This window comes from Drosophila ficusphila, unplaced genomic scaffold (genome assembly GCF_018152265.1).
Source record: "Drosophila ficusphila isolate 14025-0441.05 unplaced genomic scaffold, ASM1815226v1 contig_198, whole genome shotgun sequence".
Classification (NCBI taxonomy): Eukaryota; Metazoa; Arthropoda; class Insecta; order Diptera; family Drosophilidae; genus Drosophila; species Drosophila ficusphila.
In genome coordinates, this window is record NW_025064092.1 from 9,508,068 (window position 1) to 9,527,944 (window position 19,877).

At 42.1% G+C, this 19,877-nt stretch overlaps 1 protein-coding gene across 3 annotated transcripts in view; it reads left to right on the forward strand.

The window, feature by feature from the left end:
• The window catches only part of LOC108091313, a 42,497-nt gene that overhangs the window by 7,232 nt on the left and 15,388 nt on the right, over nt 1-19,877 (forward strand). The window contains exons 2-4 of one of the 3 annotated variants that reach the window (XM_017190442.2): nt 15,071-15,429; nt 15,563-15,757; nt 16,019-16,772. In XM_017190442.2, the coding sequence (XP_017045931.1) occupies nt 15,301-15,429; nt 15,563-15,757; nt 16,019-16,772 (1,078 nt within the window). In that variant the 5' untranslated portion in view covers nt 15,071-15,300. Of the gene's footprint in view, nt 1-15,070; nt 15,430-15,562; nt 15,758-16,018; nt 16,773-19,877 lie in introns of those variants that run through there. The other 2 variants (XM_017190439.2, XM_043207536.1) reach the window with 2 other exon arrangements.

Genomic DNA, 19,877 nt, shown 5'->3' on the forward strand with positions numbered 1-19,877 from the left:
ATATTTGAAAGAGATTAGACCCCACTTATGAGCTACATTGGTGTTGTAACATATAAAATGCGGGGAATGGTTTGGTTTTTGTATATAACTATTTATTTCTTAATATAGTTTACATTAACAAAAAGTTTACCATATTTCAGATTTATATCCCTAAAAGAATTCTTTTTGTTTCGATAGTTTTCGAAACTGTGTTTATATAATTTGTTTCTGAAATATTTATGATATACATTTATGATTTATGATATATTTATGAGATATATTTGATATATTAATCAGAAAGTCATAAGTGTCGAGTATTTCTGAGCTCACTGTGCCTCGTCGCCTTCTTTTTTCGGCACAGAGTTTTCTGATGCGTGTGTTTTGCTTATTGTTATTCGCCTGTCTGTCGAACAAGCGCGTTCATGTGTGCCGTTGTTGAACGTTTTTCACCGTTTTCCACGGCCGCTTTCCACCTAGCGCCTTCTGCAGAAATAAAAAACAGAAAAACAGAAAATTCAACTCAACTCGAGTTGAGTCGACGAGCCGAGTCGAGTCGACTTAAAAAGCCATTAAGGCGTCGAAGTCAATGCACTCGAATGATGGGGGCAGCTTTTTCTCAGGGGCCAAGTGGCCAGGATGGCTAGGATGGCTAGGATGGCCAGGATGGCTACGATGGCTAGGATGGCTTGACGCGGGCGGAAAGGGAAGTCCCTCGATATTTATTGACATTTAAATGGACTTGAGGCGCAGCTCTGTGTGCCATAAAATTGAAAGATTTTCGGTTATTTTCGCCTTGACTTCCAACGTGTGCGGTTGCCTGCTGCGCATTCCTGTTATTGATCTAATGTTTATGGATTAATCAATCATAAAATTAAGCTCTATACTAGCTTCTCCGCTGCGGCAATGCGGCACTGGGACGGCGGCCATTTGCCGGCCCTCGTTGTTCATAATTATTCGGGATCCAACAGAGCGTATACTTAATAGGCTCAATCAACACGCATTTCGATTTTGCCGCCCGCTGATACAATTCAAAATGCCGCCGCTGATCGGCGATAAGAGCATGCAGCAGCAGCAGCAGCTCTTAAATTGAAGCCACTTAAACCGAACACCCCGTATTGTCAAACTAATTATGAAGGAAACTTGGATTCCCCATCGCTGGTCCTCGGAACCCCACGAAGCAAAAAACCTTGAAAACATCGCCACCATCAACACCATCAAGACCTCCTCACTGCCGGAAAACTCCGTCTTAATTGTGGAATTATATTTTTTATCGTCGCCGTTAAAAGATGAGGAAATATCTGGGAAATCTGTACAGATATGTAAAGAGATATTAACATGGTTCAAAATACTCACAGATATATCTCCATAAAATCTTTAGCGCTTTTTAATCACCTCAAATATCCGAACGAGAATAGATTGTGATAAATCGAACACAACCAAGATCCCTTGAATTCCGGCTGGCAAAATGAATTTCTTCTATATTTATGAAAAGTTCCAAAACAATAATCCTTAATTTAGCTCTTTATTTTAGGCAGTGTATGGAAAAAGATTCGGGCACTTCGAACAGCAGCGAGTGTTTGTGAATTGTGTGTATATCTTATCTTATCTTTTGGCAGCCAGGCTGGCATTTAATCTAAACCAGAAACCCGAGTGCGCGAAGTGGGAAAGTGGGGAAGTGGGGCTGCTATGGGTTGTGAGGATGTGGGTGACACATGTAACCTCTTCTCCGGCTGGAAGTTCAGGTTTTAGTTGGCGGAAACAAAACAATACTCGCAAACTCGCGCAACTTGAGAGGAAAATGGAGTACTGAAAACGGGAATGGGAAATGCGGAAAAGGGGGAAAAGGGGGAAGGGCCTTGGGGGTTCGGTTAACCCCCGAGTAAAGTGGCTTCCAGCTGGGGGGATAAAGTGGTTTGGGGTTACTATTTGCTCCAGGCAAATATGGAAACACGGTTCGACTAATTACGCGCTCTTTGCCCCCCGATAAAAAAATAGCTCAAAAAATATTCTGACGGTGAGAGGTAAAGGCATGAAAATACCTAATGACTCACCTAACCTGTTGGGGTTTAGGTCGTAATAACAGCCTGTTCGATTTTTGTTGGTTCTCAATAAGTCAGATATAATGAACGTGCCCTTGAATATTTCGAATTTCAATTTGGAACTAAGCCGGAAAATAAAACCCTGAACTTGTAATTGTATTTACAAAGGGAGCAGTGTTTCAGCCAACTAGTAACCATTTAGGACCAATTAGCCATTCGCGCAATTAGAGACTAAACCGTGTAAGGTTACGTCGGTATTTAACTTCAGAATCCTAGACACTGCGCCTCGCATGCTGTAATTACCTCGTTTCCAAAATGTCAACTTCGATGTACCATGGTTCATATGATAGATGCCATATTCAATTAAAGCTCTTTTAACACCTGTTCCCCGGATTAGCGATGACATGTTGTGGCGTGGAGTGCGAGTGTGAAAAAACCAAATTAAATGCTCGGCTGCAATCGAAGTGTAAAAAGGTGTTAGCAAGAAAAGAATTTCCTGTGACAGCGGCTGCAGCGATGTGGAAAATCTGCTCGGAAAAATCAAATCGAAATCAAAATCCGTAATGGAGTGCAGTGGCAAGGAGAGTGAAAAAGCTACGGATCGACCAGATAAACCTGAATGGATCCTAGATGTGTCTACTGCAAATTAAAATTGGCAATGGAAGCTTGTCGGATTTCGACATGGATTCTGTCCGTTGCAGACATTCCCTGAAAAGTAATACAAGTAGTTGTAAGTTTAAGAGATCCACAAACTTATAATTATGACCAGGCAAAGGATTGACAATTATTTTTGTTCTACCGGGGAAAAGTTCGAAAGGAAACGCACATTTTTATGGGAAATCTTCGGACAGGCACGCAGGTGTATACTTCACTGATTTCCCAAATTCAGGGTATTATTTACAAGCTCTTGTTTATTTTGCTTACGCGAAATCCGCATCACATTTCGAATTGGCAGGCCTCATCTAATTTTAATTGCAGCCTATTCAAATTCCGTCGACCACCTTTTCCTATTTACAATTCCTCCGCCCCCCAAATTGGGTTTTTTAGCCGATGGGTGGGATGGGTGGCAGTTGAACAAAAGCGTTTAAACTAATCAACAAGAGCGTTTTGGTTTTGGAGGGACTGCCATCTGAATTAAATATGAATTGCGCACGAAATAAAACAGCTTAATGGAGGACAGGTTTTCCTTTGCTCCCATCGTTTTTTTTCTACTTTTACAATTTCCTTTTTTTTTTGCGGCTAAGCTCCTTCACTCGGGACTCCATTTGCAGCTTCATTTCCTCCAACCAACCTCTCTGGCACACACGGGCAATATCGATTTAATGTAATTAAGGTAAAGCAGCACTATAATATAAATGTGTCGCCAGGCAGCACGCACCAAGATACATCAGCCAACATACTTAACCGTCTTGTCCACGTCTTTCGACGTTCTCGTTCTCGTTCTCGTCCTGCGGTGCGGCACCCGAATAAAAATCAATAATTAAAGTAACTTGTTCCGTTCCGTTCAAACGGTTCAAATGAATGACTGGCTTTGGCGCTTAAAGCCGAACAAAAAATACGGAAATACACCGGGTTAAATAAAGTGAGTGACCTTTACCTTAACCGACGACTACGCTATCGATGGCTGCGTTGGCATTTTATGGTGACAGTGCTGCTCCACAAAGTACAGTACAGTGAACACGTACGTTTTTGACAATTACTTTGATAGTTTTCTCATATCATTTCAAAATAGTTTAAAGTCTTGTTTCGAAGTGAAAATTATGATATCATCTCTATTGAAGTATAGAAAACAAAGGGAAAGGGGAAAGCGTGATTTCTTACTTGACAATCGTCGAGTCTCAAGCAAGTACAGTTGCGTCAAGCGGTTATAAAATGGTATTCTGACAGCTGCAGAAATCTACCGATACGAACCGCAATCAAGTTCAATTAATTTGCTGAACCACTTTGAAATTTCCGTTGTTCAGACCTAGAATTAGTAATTGTTACAACGCGATAACTTAATCAAGGAAAATTATAATGGAGTGTGTGGTCACTATATGGTTTCTTAGGGAAAGCAAACATTTTTGAATAAGTTCACGAACTGAAAACTTAATACCACTCTACAATAGATCGTCCTTCAGGTGCAATTAATGGTTATTTGTAAAACATAAAATTCGCAATGTTAGACTTTCGCATTTTAAGGCTTGCTAATTGAAGTTGACAAATGACAAGTCACTAAGCTCGGGATGCAGGTACTACTAATTGGCAATACTCATTTTTGCAGCCAAATAGGCTATTGCAAGTTGAGAAATTTCGGGAGAAAGGGCTTTGACAGAAGGTTCCTGGTGGTAATCAGTTTGCAATCAGATGTCACTGCACATTTGTGTTAAGTGCGGAAATATGTTTTACCAAGACAAGCAAACAAAAGGAGACTGGGCCACAGTCAAATGGCCGAAAACGATGACCCACTACGGCACAGTGGGCAATAAATCATAATTCGAGAATCCCAGCAGTCCTTCAAACTACGTTTCTGCGATTCTCAGCCACTGTACTCGAAAAAAAAGCCAGTCGGCGTCGCACTGGTCTAGTTTAATGGTGATTAATGATCGAATTTTTGACAGGGACAACGGCAGCGAGTGGCAAACAAGCTGGGGAAAAAAAACAACATAAAAATAATGTTTAATGTCTGTCATGCAAAGTAATAATACCAAATCATTTTGCGGGTCGACATCGACTAATCAAAAAGAGGACTAATGGCTAGGACTCATTTTAGAGATACATATTTTAGCTTTTATGCATATAAATTTTCCGATTAAAAGCAACCCCTGTTGTTGAGCTTGACTGCAATCTTTTGGCCAGTAATTTAATGTAATGCCAGCAGGGCAAGCCAAATCTTGAGTCCTTTTTTGACAGTTAAAGTCTCTCGGCTCTGTTGATATTCATCATCCCATTGCAGTAGTAAAGAGCTAGCGGACCCTCAAGGGCTGGATCATTTGCATGAGCCGTTTCCGGCTGCCTGTTCCTCCTGGCTCCTCCTGGTTCCTCCTGGCTTCTCCCAGTGTCACTGTCCCGGGCTCAACGTACTTGGCGGCTCAAAGCGGCTCCAGGAAGGCAGCCATCTGCCGCATCCTTGGCTTCGTCCTGGCAATGGCAGGACACAATGCGGAGCACCTGGAGGCGCATTGCGGCTAAGTTGATTCCAAGGAGTGAGGCTTTGTAGCCACACTCCCATTTCCATTCCCGACCACCACTTTTCCCTGCTTTTCCCCCCATTTTCCCTTCCTTTTCTTTCCCACTCCAAAGGAAAGCGTCCAGGCATGCTGTCGGCATCCTCGTCTGCTATCTTTTACACCAAGACAAAATGTAATTTTAGCAAAAGGACACCGTTTGTGCTTGCTGTTATTCTTTTAGCCACAAGTTGCACTCATCAACAGAGTCTTGGACCTCAAGAAGTGGTTTTTGTAATTGCCTTTGAAAATGTTCAAATATTTACGCATAACTACCAAGATTTGCTCGATATTCTGAATCAAACATTATTCAGAAACAACATTTTTACCGAAAACACATTTAATTAGGTGTGTAATTATACGATTGTCTGAGGAAAAGATTGATGTTTTCTATTTCCCCTTCATCGCTCTGTGAAATTTGATTTTTTTTTTTGAGTGCACACTGGGGAAATATGCTCGAAATTGTTGCGTGCAATAAAAGTAAGCCGTGAGTCGGAGCTAAAATGCAACGTGGCTGATGTTGCTGGTATTTAAATGCCATTGGGGGCGGTTCTGCCTCGGTTGGGCGGTTGCCTGTGGGTGGTGGGCGGCGGGTGCAGGAAGTGGGCGTGGAGAGTGGGAGAGGGGGAGGGGGAGCAAACAGTACAAATGAAGTGGCACGCCAGCGTGACAGTCGCTTGAAATGTTTCACCTTCCTGCGGCAGCAGCACTCCGCTCCTGTGAAAATCTCCCAGCAGTTGGCACTTCAACTGGCGCACTTTATTATGTGAAATTAATTTTAATTAAAAATATTTTGAGCTCTCGGGAGCGAGCGTTTGCTGGCTGCTTGACTAAAAAATTGAAACAACACTGTGAAGCTTTTGGAGCTCTATGACATTTTAAAGTAGAGCTCTTCCATCAGTTGAATTCGTTTTGCCGTCGATGTATTGTCCTTCATTATTCATGAGTCACTCGGCGGTAAACAGATTCATTTCGATCATGGTAGCATTGTAGATCAAAAACTCTTGAAAAGCTTTCATGTAAAGGTTTTTGTTCAGATGGTTCAGATGTGGCGAAAAAGGAAAACAATTTCGCCTTTTGGATAGAAATCGGTGGCGGGAACGTCGCGATAATGATCCGGCCGGCAAGTTGACAGTGATGAAGCCCTCGGCTGACAGCTCTTGGCTTTTGGATTTCGGCTGGGGATACCGATGCCGATGCCGATGCCCTGACAGATGCCCGACAACTGATTACACACCCCACTTATCGTCACCCTTCTTCGTCAGCGAGTGGAGGCACCATGGAAACACGATGGATTCCACACTCGTAGCCCGGCACCTTTGTGCTGTCCAAAACCTGATTGAAGAAGGGAGCCGATGGAGGAGAAATGCACGGGAATAAATTTTGCAATCAACACTTTTGTTGGCTCTTGTGTTCGCCGTCGCTCTGTTGGATTGTTGGATTACTCAATGTGCTCGGCAGTCAATCAACCGTGGCTCGAATGCATTAAGATGGCCAAGGAAAGGAGTAGAGTGTCAAGTCCCCCGAGGGAATGGTATGCAATGAATACCATGCAGTCTGATCCAATCGATCAGTTCTCTGTGATTTATCGCAACGTTGCTCCACTCAACTCCCATTGTTTGCCCATTGTTCTATTGTTTTAAACACGTTATCCGATTAGGCTGCTCTTCCCCGCGACATTCAACTGGATTATATTTTCCCGTTTTTATTTGCTCTTTTTCGCTGATCAGCTTTACAACAAACGCGGCGCAACAGGTGGCAACACAAAATAAAAGATGGTAGTAGAAGAAAGCTGCAGAATGGAGTAAGCGGACACTCAAAGTCGTTCAAGCTTTGAAGTCCTTGGTTTATCTGTATTAAACGCCTTTCAAGGACTCGCTTTTAATCGGTTATAGTAATACTAAGAGTAGTAGTAGTAGTTCTGCAGTTTTCAATAATATTTTCACGACATTATTAAGCAGGACTTTAAGTGGACACCACGGGGAGTGTGTGTGGCATCTGTGGATGCACATGGCAGTGCTCAATTGGCCGCTATGTCGTCGTCCAATTAACCTTTGCGAAGCCATTGAAGCGGCACGGAAAACTATCATCCTTCAGTGACTTTTCGTACCCCGAACATGTGTTCAATTACATCCAGCGGCATCTTAATGCGCTCCACCAAACCGAAGTGTCTGTAGTGGAATCAATTAATAGCGGCAGTGGGCACCAATTAGCGTCTAATTAATTAGAATTGGATGGCTGGATGGCAGGATGGCGGGATGCCAGGGTGATGGGTCCATGCAGTGAGTGGAAAGTGATTTCAAAGACGCTTCGAAGGGTCAGAGGTTGCACTGCGTAACTGTTTTCTTCGATACGGGGAGAATGCAGTACACAATATTGCTATTATATTCTATATTATATCTTTTGGCATACTCCTCCACAGATACAGTACCCTTTTACTTCGCAGGTAGCGAGTGCAATTAATACAATCATGACATGAAAGCATGTCATCGATGACACACGTTAAAGCCTTTTTCACACACGCTGAATTTCTATGCGTTTGCATATCATATCATATTATATCTTTTGGCTTACTCTTCCACAGATACAGTATACCCTTTTACTTCGCGGGTAGCGAGTGCAATTAATACAATCATGACATGAAAGCATGTCATCGATGACACACGTTAAAGCCTTTTTCATACACACTGAATTTCGATGCGTTTGCATATCCTATCCTATCCTATCATATGGTATATCACATGTCATGTTGCATTTTCATTTACCCTAATTTCCTTCCCCCGGAACAAGGGTTATCTGAAAAGCGAGAACAAAGCACAGAATTATGGCCAATCAACTCAGTTTATTGAGACCGCACTTTCAATGTTTCTTGTGGAATAGAAAAAATCAATCGTTCAATTGAACTACTTATGTGACCTCCGACTTCCGCCGATGTGTGGATTCATGTCCGCTTGAAACTTTACTATTGGTCCGCTGGGAATCTTTTTTTAGCCCCGGTGACCCACTTAAGGCTGTCCGCACAACGCATCGGGGTCACCCAGAAAGGCAAATATTCAGCCATCAAAACGGAAGCATCAATAAATAAATACAAACCGAGTGGCCACTTCCTGGGCCATCGGTTGCATTATTATTTCATTTGGCAATTTATTTGCAGCCCATCGGCAACGTTTGCATGTTTCCTCGCCGTCAACAATAAAGTTATTATTCTCGTTTCTCGACCAGTCGGAAGTTCTTAGGTGACCCCCTTCGGAACACCAGAAACGATCATTATAATGGTCGTTACTTGATTTATTGCATTCTATTCTGGGAACTACCACGCCCCCCCTTGTTTATCCCTTGTTGAAAAGCAAGGGAGCATTGTTGGGAATTTCGCACAATGGAAATCATAATTGCGGTTTTGGCAAGAGATTGCAACAAATATTGTAAATTCCAATAAATAAAGGGAATCCCATCCTTTTCCTTAAATCGTTGCTATGCAAGTCTAAATATAGTTTGTTATTAAAACGATGCCGTAGACAACATTTCTAATATGCATATTTATTGCAATACTCTTATTTACACATTTGAGAAACCAGTGAAACGATATTTTTGCAATAGCAAAAGAATTTTTATAAATGTGCTCGGAGTCAACATGAGTCAACACAATTATTGAGATCTGGTTTTGATGTTCATTTTGAAGTGCAAAGGAGGCATTTTATCAAGGTTTTACTTTCCATATTTTTGGCCACGTAAATACATTCTGTGGCAAAGTTAACTTCTACATTTGCCTTGGCCCGAATGTTTTTGTGAAAAGACTCGTTGATTGGCCAGTTCGCCATAGGCCAGTGCCACCTACTGAACATTTGGATTATGTGGGTGGTTCGGTGTTTCGTGGCTTTAACGAAACACCGAACCACCGAATATGAACCGAGCAATCTGTAGAAGGTGAAAGCCAAAGTTTAGCACAGCCACCCGGTGGCTGTTGTCATAAAACTTTATCCCTGTCATTACAAACGCCTTAACAGCTAGATCAACATGCAGCAAGTGGCCTTCTCCCTGGATAAATATCAACCTCCTGGTTTTCGAGTTCCTTTCTTTGGCCGAATGACGAGCAAACGTATAAAAAACAAGTTCATAGAAAAGTACGGCATTGCAAGCCAGCACTCTGAGAAATTGCACTTTTTACGCGTCCCACAACATAAATTTTGAAGTTGAAGGTACTTTGATGGGTATTCTAAATACATCTTAAGGTGATGATATTAAATTTAAGATAACTAGGTAACAAAGTCGAAGAAAATGAATGAATATAGGAGAACAAGAACTTCAAATCGATTCAAATTTATTTTATTTATTGAACTAGCTAATTGAAAGGCGTATAGAGATTTCTAATGGCATTGTGATTTTTTCTTGTGTATCACATTTTCCTGGGAAAAACTGTTCATGGTGCTGGTTGGTCGGTCTCCTTTTCTGTTATTCTTTTTCTTCTCCATAATTTTTTTCTGCTGTTTTTTCGCTTTCAAGGGATGTGGAAAAGAAGGAAAGGAAAAAGGGAAGAGGTTTCCCTAAAACATTTATAAGGTTCAGCCCCTGCTGTTCGCCTTCTTCGCCCCATTCATTCATTTCATTCATTCCGATGGAGCCCATTCATTTTGCCCACACCTTCACCCACTTTCACCCACTTTCACCCACTTTCACCCACTTTGTCCACTTTCTTTCTCGTCATGTGTTGTAGTTGTGCAAATCCAATTTCATGCGCCTTTTTATTTATTTCTGGTTCCTTTTGGCCAGTTTTATGTTTTGTGTTAGTTTGTTGCCCAGCGCAACGGCCAATGTCCAAGTGCCACTCCACATCCAGTGGCCCTTTTTTTTTTACTTCATCCATCCACTCGAGGACATTTCTTTGCTCTTCTGGGAAGCTCTTGATTTTGGGTCACTTTGGTATAAATTATCAGGCCCAGATGGGAACGTTCCTTCAAGAATTTCGCATACTCTCGCGCCCTCTGCAAACAATCGGCGGAAAAGTTTCGATTCCGAAATTGAGAAATACTGCGGGGAAAACTTTGAAAGTGTCTGAGAAAAATTGAGTTTGGCTCGATTAAAAGTCATCAAGTAATCAATGATTAAAACAGTAACCGAAAGCTCTTAGAGTTTGTTAAGGGGTTATATCCAGTTGCGATTTTGAAAAAATCGAAAATTTTTTTTTCCCTATTTTGAATGTATATATATCTAAGAAGATTATCTGAAAATTTCAAAGTATTCCGGTAAATAGTATTGGAGTAATCAGTGTATTTGTAAAGACGTCTCCCATGTAGTTCAACTAGTAGCCAAAACTTTAAATGCGTTTTTCTCGAAACTATGTCTTCAAAGTCGGTGAGGAAAATTTCTCGGAGACGGCTGGACCGATTGACTTGAAACTTTCACATTCTCTTCTTAGATATTTTTTTCAGGTAATGAGACTTGGAATTTTGGCTCCGACAAAAATTTCGATTTTTTTAGCCACTTCAAAGTTGAAATTTTTGTGCCAAAAACAAAAGTTTATGTTTGGGAAGCCGCCATTTTGTCAAAAATCAAAATTTTGAAAATCCCAAGTCTCATTACCAGCATTTGTCTATTCTTTACGTAATCCTTCTGGTTTTTTGTATTTCTGATCATTTGGACCGGAGATATTTTCCTCACCGCAAAACCCTTTTTTGAAGTGGACCCTCGGGAGATCCTCTACAGGACCGACGGAGTCCAAAAAATTTTTTTTTGAAAAATGTATTCTAAAACTAGAAAAAATTACCTATCTTTTCATATACAACACGTATACATACAATAAATAGCCTCTTCAAAAATAATTTTCAAAAAAGCTCATTTTTTTGGCCTCGCAACTGGATATAACCCCTTAATTAATTATTATTATTTAAACCTGATATGCTAAGCATTTTATAAAATAAAGCATTCCAATTTGTATATAGTCATGGTATATATTTGATAAATTAAACTTGTAGAAATGTTACCAGTGGAAATGGGAAAAAAGATGACAAACCTTTGGTATTGTGTATGCACACTCCCAAATGTTGAAGTACTGGGAAACGGTTGGAAGTCAAAACGAAAAAACGGAGAAAGGTTGTTTATTTGCCTCTAGAATTGATTGACAAACCGTGAAATTATTTAGGGAAATGTATATTTGAAGAGTTGCAGTGGAAAATGTCAACGAACTGATGGCTTTTGCTTTTCCACTTTTTATTTCATTACAGGTGTTTACTTGTTTGGCTTTAAAGTTGTATTGCGGATGTCCGCAATCAGAAAGTTATTATGTTGTGTTCTAGATATTTTCCGGACCAAAAATATCATATAAATGAGAGACCTTTGGGTTACTTTTGGTATTTTATTAATTGTTTTTTTTTTCGTTTCCCACAACAATGAGCGAGAAATTTCAATTAAATTGCAAAAAATGTGGGCTGCATCTGCATTGACCTTAGCGAGGACCTTAGTTGCCCACAAGACTGGCAACCACCTCGTTTTGGCCCCGGATGTGGCTGCTACTTAACCTCCACAGAGCGCCATCTCGTCCGTCGTTTCATATGACTGCCCTTGCTCTAGGAGCCCTCAATTGGCTCACATCTCAGGCCGGATTCCCCCACTTTCTTCAGCCCCTTTTGGCCCCCTTCTGAGGCCCTTTTTAGCCCCCTTTCACTGCTCTCACTGGCCACAGGCTGTGGCTCATTTGGCGTTTTGTAGCATACCTATTTGGGCAGGCCATAAATCCATACACATGTGCCTACAACTGAGGCTACAAATGTATTATTTATGTTTGGGAAAACAATTTTAGACGTCAGTTGAAAGATCTTCCTTCGGCAAAACAATGAATTAATTCTGGTTTTTATCCAAAGGGTAACCTTTTAAAACGGAACAATAATTTTCTTAATATTTACGTTTTTCCCCAGCAAATATTTAATAAACGTTAAAAAACTTTGACAAGCGACAAAAAAAAAATTCCAGTAAAATTTGCAATTGGTGTAATTGAAAATATTTATGCGCCAAAGCCACTAATTTTTCAACCGCAACTGTATGCTAAAAACAAAAAGACAGACAGCTTGAATGAAGGAATGAATTTCCGAATGAAATTGGCCAGTTGTTCCTTCGGCCCAATATACTTTGTGGCCCATGTCCTGGTGCCTTCAACTCCTCGTTCATTTAATATATGGCATGAACGACTGAATAAACCATAAGACAGAGAATAATATGTTGTGCTAGCCTCCATTTAAATCTGCTCCTCCGCCTGGGCAAATTTGCATTTGGTTTGCTAATTAAAAAGGCTGAAGCGATTTAGGACCCGGAGATTCTGGGCCATGGAGGCGGGACAGCGGTGCATCTGAGCTAAGGTATGCTCATGTTTTCCGAAACGTTGTCCTTGTTTCCGTACAATCATCTGAGGACACTAAACGCTTTTGCGAAACCCCCCAGCCCATTCCCTTATGCAGAGAAAGAATAAATGTAATGGTTATAAAGAATATATTTGAGAAACCCAAATGAAATAATTCAAATCTGAACTGTGAATTGAGAATTCTTTTTAGCATGAACCCCATCTGAATATGTTTTACCGGGATTCGATTTTGTGGCATGGCTCATGCTATATGGGAATTTTTTTCGAGTGTATCCACCTACACACCCCCAAGAGCCATTCACTGTGTCCGCAACTTTTTAATAAGCCTGACGCGAGAGTCTGGGCCAGGTTCCCACTTGACATGGTTGAGCTGGGGACTTGACGAAAGAGGCTAACTTTTTCTCGTTGTTTTACAGCCCCAGAATGTTTGTGTGTGAAAAAAAAAACAGGAGGGGAAGGAAGTGAAGGTGGGCGGAGGGGGAGGTGGAAGGGTGAGGGGGGATTGCTTCCGCCGACGCCTCGCAAATTGCCGAAGGGGGGTTTTGTGAGCTAAACTTTTCCCACTGCAAATTGAAAGCGTATTCGAGCTGCAGTGGAAAATTAGAGGGCGTTGTGGTTATTCGTTATTCGTTATTCGTTATTATAGCCCGGCAGCGGTTAGATCAAACGCGTTAATAAAGCGGATTAGGTTAGGAAATCCCCTCATTACGAAAAGCAGCGAACAGGAGCGGGAGATACCATCCTGTGGAATATGTTGGCTTATTAATTCGACCGCGTTTAGCGCAACTTGTTACGGTTAAGGCAAAAAAGGTAAATAATAACGAAAATGTTTACCTTCCTGGAACACATTTTATTATTATTTCAAGTGAATGACGACGATCCCTTTGGCAGTGCAATTTTTAAAGTGTGATTGCGCTTGTGTCGCGAACGATTTGTGGCGTTTTAATTAATCGTTGCTTGCGACGACCGTTGACCTCTTTGCGGAAAGCGGAATATTGGGCTTGGCCTTCTGGTCTAGACCGCACCGTCTACCGTCTACGCCCATTAATGCCAACATGGCATAATGGCCCAGCCCAGAAACGAAGCCAACTTGTTGAGTCAACCGATGCGAAATTAATCCGGCAACTTTTTCTAGTGCACTCGCCGTACCTTCGTCTCATTATTTTATAGCGGCATATTAAATCACTCGGTTTATGCTTTAATACAACCTCCATTAAATAGTTCTTAATATTTCATTTGATTACCTTGTTAATTCACCACTGGTTAGGCATTCAAGTGATACTCACTTAGTCTTTCGACGTACTCAATATTCTCTTCCAGAAATAGAATCTTCCGGCTAACTTAATTCCACTTATTGTTTTATTAGTTTCTCCCTGATCCTTGGGCAACCTTAACTTAAGCTTCTTAGATAATTTAAAGGCAGTTATTTCTTAAAACTCTGCACCTAATTTACATGCCTGATGGAGGGATTTTTTTGTAACGCAAAAGTGCCGGTTTAGTCCATTTGTCCGAAAAAACCGCCATTAAAATAACTTTTTGCGCCCTGTTTTTTTTTTTTTTTGGGTACAACTCGAGATGGAGGTATATACATTTCTTGCGGGTCGTCGTCATATATATAATGTGTATTATATACACGCATTGGAGTGACACCTCCGACGTCAACAACTTCAGCATTTCAGCATCAGTTTTGCGAGTCGCGGCGGTCTGATAACTTTTCAAATTTAGCCGCTCGGAAAAAGTGTGTGAAGAGGCTCGAGGAGGAAAAGCAAAAGCCCAGGATGAGGGAGAAGTTGAATGGGAGCCAGAAAATAGGGATATGGCGAGCGAGGGGTGCCAAAAAGTATGCTAAGTATTTGGTGGCCCCCCTTCCCCTTTTCCCCATCGCGATTTTCCATTTCGCATTTCCCACCCACTCACTTACCCTTGAGTTTCGCTTGAAAGAAGTTCGCTCGCTTTCAATTAAAGTTCAACAACTGGGAGAACTTGGGTATTGGTCTTAATCTTAATCACAGCTACCCCATAAAAGGTATGGATGCGATTGTTGACTGAATGTTTGCACAAAAGTAAACTGGATTTTCGTGAACTAAAACGGCTTTTATTCGTTTTGTGGGTTACATTTGTGGGTCCGCAAGCTGTGGGGATTAGCATTTCGTGTTGCGCCGCCATATTTCCATTTAAATGAGAAAAATCGTAAGCTGGAAACTTAAAAAAGACTGGGAGTTTATGTATATTATTAAATTTATATCCAAATACAAATCCCAACAGAATCAACAAACACCTAAGCATCTGGTTGAATTCTTTAATTTAGCAACCTGCATTAAATTCAATACATTGTTTCAACATAGGTTAGCTAACTAAATATTGTATTTTTATTTGTATTTGATTTGTTTATTTATTTTATTTATTTATTTAATTTATTTATTTTATTTATTTATTTTATTTATTTATTTTATTTATTTATATTATTTATTTATTTTATTTATTTATTTCGATTATAGTTTTCTGTTCCCTAGCGCGGACTCTATCGCTTTCGCTGTCCCACTCTAACCTAGTTGCCTGTTCTCTTCTTGCATGTTGCGACGGACCAAAGAAAAAAAAAACAAAAGAAAAGAAAAGAAAAGAAAAGTGTTTTCAGTGAAGAAAGAATACAAGAGAAGGTGAAAGAAAGACAGGAGAAGAAAGAGAAGGAGAGTAGGCGGAGAAGGCGGAGAAGAAGAGTGGCACAGCCATGGATACCAAATTGGAGGCTCGTGGCCAGTTTCCGGCCTCGTTTCCGGACACGTTCAAGAACTTCTTTGCGATGATGAACGAAGACGAGGATCACGTGGGCCTGTTTGCCAATCTCCTGGAGGACAAGGTATCCCGCACACCCCCTAAACCCCCTAAAACCCACCCGCTCGGATTCCTTTCCGCCTGCGCGCATGTATCCATTTCACATAAACCATTAACCCCCATTCCCTTCGCCGTCTTTCCCATGGGGGCTCTTCCAGGTGATCCCGCGGCAGAGTAGCCCCGTACAGCCACAACGCCAGCGGTACGGAGGCAGTATGCGAAGTCACAGTGGCGGAGATCGCAGGGATCGCACAGAACGGCAATATCATCAGCAACAACAACAACAGCACCAGCAGCAAATACAACAACAACAGAACAACAGAACGCAACCGGTATCGCATAATTCCCAACAGGTGAGAGATTGTATGTAGCACGACTCATATCTAAAATTTGGTGGCCCTAATCCCCAATTTTCCTTGCTGTTGCACAGTGTTATTGGCAAATGATTTTGATGTATCATAAGATTAGTATAAGCTTATTTTGGTGTCATCATCATGTGAAGTTGATATTACGTGTTACGTGTACAGAAATGACAAAAAAAATATTGATTTTCCAACACTGAATTGGGAAGCTTTCTAATTGCTTATTCCACACTTTTTGTCGTGTACTTTCAGCAGCGCGCCTTTCAGCCGCGAAGTCGCAGTGGCAGTGGCAGTAGTGTCGATCTTTACGCCAATAGGAGCGTAAGCTTCGGCAACACCTCAAGCCGTTCGAATTCGCTGCGAAGGAACCGCTCGCGAGGATCGCTAAGCAGCAGCGGATTGAACGCCTTGGGCCTTGGGCCCGTGGCCCTTGCTCCCAACGTCAGTTCGAGCAGCAGCGGCAGTGTCTTGGACTTGACTCGTCCAAGTGTCAACGCAGCCAACGTAGCCAGTGGAAATAGCAGTGGCCCATCGCCCTCAAAACCGAACCTCAAGTCGGCTTTGAAAGCAACCAATCCCTCGGTCGAGCGCAGCTGTTCCCTTTTCTTGGACGACGACGGTGAACTGCTGTGCAATCACATCAAGTATTGTTGTCTGCATCACGACCACTCGATCGACGGCCTCCAGCAACTTCAGCAGCAGCTCAAAAGCCAGCAACTGAGTGCCGGGCAGAAGCACATGACTTTGACCTGTTGCGAGTGCGTTTGCGGCAGCGGCAAAACTCCCCGTTCCGGTCCCGATGGAGAGGACAATTGTGGCGCCAACAACTTGAAGGGATACACCAGCGGTCACCAGGCGATTCCCTCACAGAAACCAAAGAAGATCGACAAGCCAAGCACCATCACATCCACCGAGATGGCAGCTTCGAAAAACCGGGATCTGCAGGAGCGACAGGAGCGGCAGGAGAAACGTGGATCGGTTATCCTCGAAAGGGCATTCGATTTCGGTGAGTTTCTAAAGGAAATATTAGTTGGTAACATTAGAGGATTTAGGACACTATTTTAATAAAGCCTTGTGGAACACCTTAATCTTCATTTAGAGTTGAAAAGCTGCTCGAAAAGAGTGGACCAACTTTTTCGCAAAACTCCCCGTATTAAATAACTTGAACGTGGCACTGCAGTAAGGGCAATATTTTAAAACAAAAACGCCTCAGAGTGCCACAATTTTCCCCTGATTAAGTATCCGCAGTGCTTCAGTGCTTCTTTTCGCTTGACAGTGTTGTAAAGAGCAATTAAAAGCGCACGCAATGCCAACTTTTTCTCAGCGGCCGTAGGAAATCTCGGCCATCTGGCTGGCTTATCGCAACGGAACGGAACTGCACTCGCTGCAGGGGCTGGCGCTTGATTAGGGAATTAGTCACCAGTTAGTGGGCAGTAAAGGGGCTTCGAAGTACGAAGTGCTGAACCTGCCACGAAGTGTGTCGGAAGTGCGTGCCACAGGCGGTGGCCCCGATTGCGGAACGGGCTGCCTTCTGCCTGCTTTCTGCTGCCTGCTTGCATGCTGCACGGCCATCGCCTGGCAGGTTAATTAAGACTCCGTTCCGCCCATGTTTTTCCGAGCACAACGTGACACTTTACGGTGACAATGACATGGGGCACACTCCGTTCTCCGGACTCCAGTCTCCTTGCTTCAGACTCCGGCTAACGAGGCCGCAAGTCACCTGCCGGATGGCAGGCAGCTCCCTTTGCTTTGTCATCGTTGTGGCTGCCACATTGATGCAATTGCGACTCTTTTGTGGCACCTGACAACAAGCAAACAGGGGACACGTCTCCTCGATCCAAGTCCTCCTCGTTCTGTTCGAAGCACCTATACACTATAAGAAACACAACTTTAACTCAATTGGGAGATTGGGACACCCGCTTTCGATACTCGACCTTAAAGAGTATACATTTTAAGCCAGAAATTCTATTTAAGAAGCTCAGACGATGGCTTTTTCTTCCTGTTCTAAAGATAATTTGCTTAAAAGTCTAAAAGCCAAATACACTTACATTTTTTTAATCCTCTGTCAGCAAGCGACATGAGAATTAGGGAAAATTGGGACGAGGAGCCCAGGACCCAAAACTTTCGCTGCGGCTAAATGCGCTTTAAATTCGCTTTAAATAATAAAACAGATAAGTCAAGGCCGCTCCAAAGAGCCAACAAACAACAAACGAGCGAGCCGGAAGGGAGCCGAAAAACGAAAATTAAACATCAACTTAAAAAGTGGCAAATGAAGAGTATAAAAGCAAAAAAGGTCCGGCATTTACCCGCAGCCTGCCTGAATCCTTTTCCGTGCGTTTTTCTTTTTTTTTTTTTTTTCTCGGAGGGAAAAACGGAGGCGGGTGACATTGACCGGTTACATGGATAATCGGAGCCTTTGGCTTGGGTCGGTCCAACCTAACCGAACCGAACCGAACAGGTGAAAGTATTCCAACTTAAAGATACTTTCCGCCTTTTGTCCGCTTAATTGCGTTTAGTAAACTGTTGAATGGAGCCGCTCGATAAAAGGGCCACCGACCAACTCATTTCTATAATGGATGAGCCCTTCATGGTGATTAATTCGACTGAATGCGGCCGACAAATGTTTGCAACCGAAAAGAGCCTCGAACGCTATTATTAATCAGCGGGATCAACCGAATTACTGGTTAAAATCATGCCCTCAAATGAGCAGAAACAAGTGACAAATGCCCCGAATGGGGCGCACTCCTTAATCGAATGATTAAACTGCAAGTGCTGTCTTTAAAATACACACCATTTTACTTATTTAATGGACCTCTGGCTTCAGTTTCCCAAAATTTTAAATGGCGGGGCAGCATAATAAAATTCTTAAGCTCTGCCGGCGAAAAATGTGCCACACGCTAATTAAGAGAAAGCACCCTGAAAGTTTCCTAGACAAACTCGGCTGTCGTGAAATTTAATCATAAATATGTTGAAAACAATTTTTATGGCCACCCATTGGACATGACTAAATTTTCGGGGATACTTATGTTTCTCGAAGAAAATCAAAAAATAATGAGAACGTAGGTTGCTGAAGAAATTGTGTGTTTTCAAACATAATTGTTTCAATCAAAATAAATCCCTTTACCTTGTTTTAAACTACTCGTTTCAGCACGCTCATATTAATCTGCTTGAGGTCCTTTTTAATAATTTAGGCCTCTAGAGATTTTTTGGTGTGTGTTTTTATGGCAAGTTGTCAGGTGGTTTCCTGTATAATGTCGGGGTTCACACCTCTCGAAATCGCCGCTTTTGAGTGACAGGATTCGTTTAACGCAAAACGCAAATTAATATTTAACGGGGTATCCGTGGGGTCGAGTCTGCTAACCTGTCATGTGTGTGTGTGTGTGTGTGTGTGTGTGTGGCCATATTTTTAGCGATGCTCCTCCGGTCTAACCGACAATTTTTATGGCGCCCAACGACGCACAAAGAGCCAAAGTTTATTAAATTTTTTCTTTGCGCCCAGCAACAAAAGGAAACGGCAAAGAAAACTTAAGCTTGGCTATAAACATGTAAACAGAAAAGCAAACACACACACACACACACAGAGAGAGAGAGCGTTCTTGGGGAAATGTCTCGGAAAAGTTTACTTTCTGGGTTGTGGCAAAACATTTTCATATTTGACTTCAACTTGGGAAACATAATTCCTGGGACAGCCACACGAAACACAGATACACAGATACATTTACACAGACTCACACACACACAGAGAGCGATGTATAGACACCCGGTCACAGGTGCCCCAGGTGTCCCCAGTTTTCCACAGTTTTCCTCAGTTTTTCCCCCCCAGGTGCCATGCATTCAAGGCTGAAAAGTGGAAGGAATGCTGGGTTGTCCCTGCGCAACTGGCGGCCACATTAGCTTGGCCAAATGGTTGCGGTTTGCCAACTGGTTGAAAACTGAAAGCCTAGAAAAAAGAAACAAAATTAACGAAATTACCAACCGCATTTAATTTAATTGCTTAGATTTAAAGTTAATTGGTTTTTAGTGTCCGGGTAAACTGCACTGGACCAAGAAGTGTTTGTAAAACAGTTTCGGGATTTAAATGTCTATTTAATAAAAGGTTATAATTCCACCT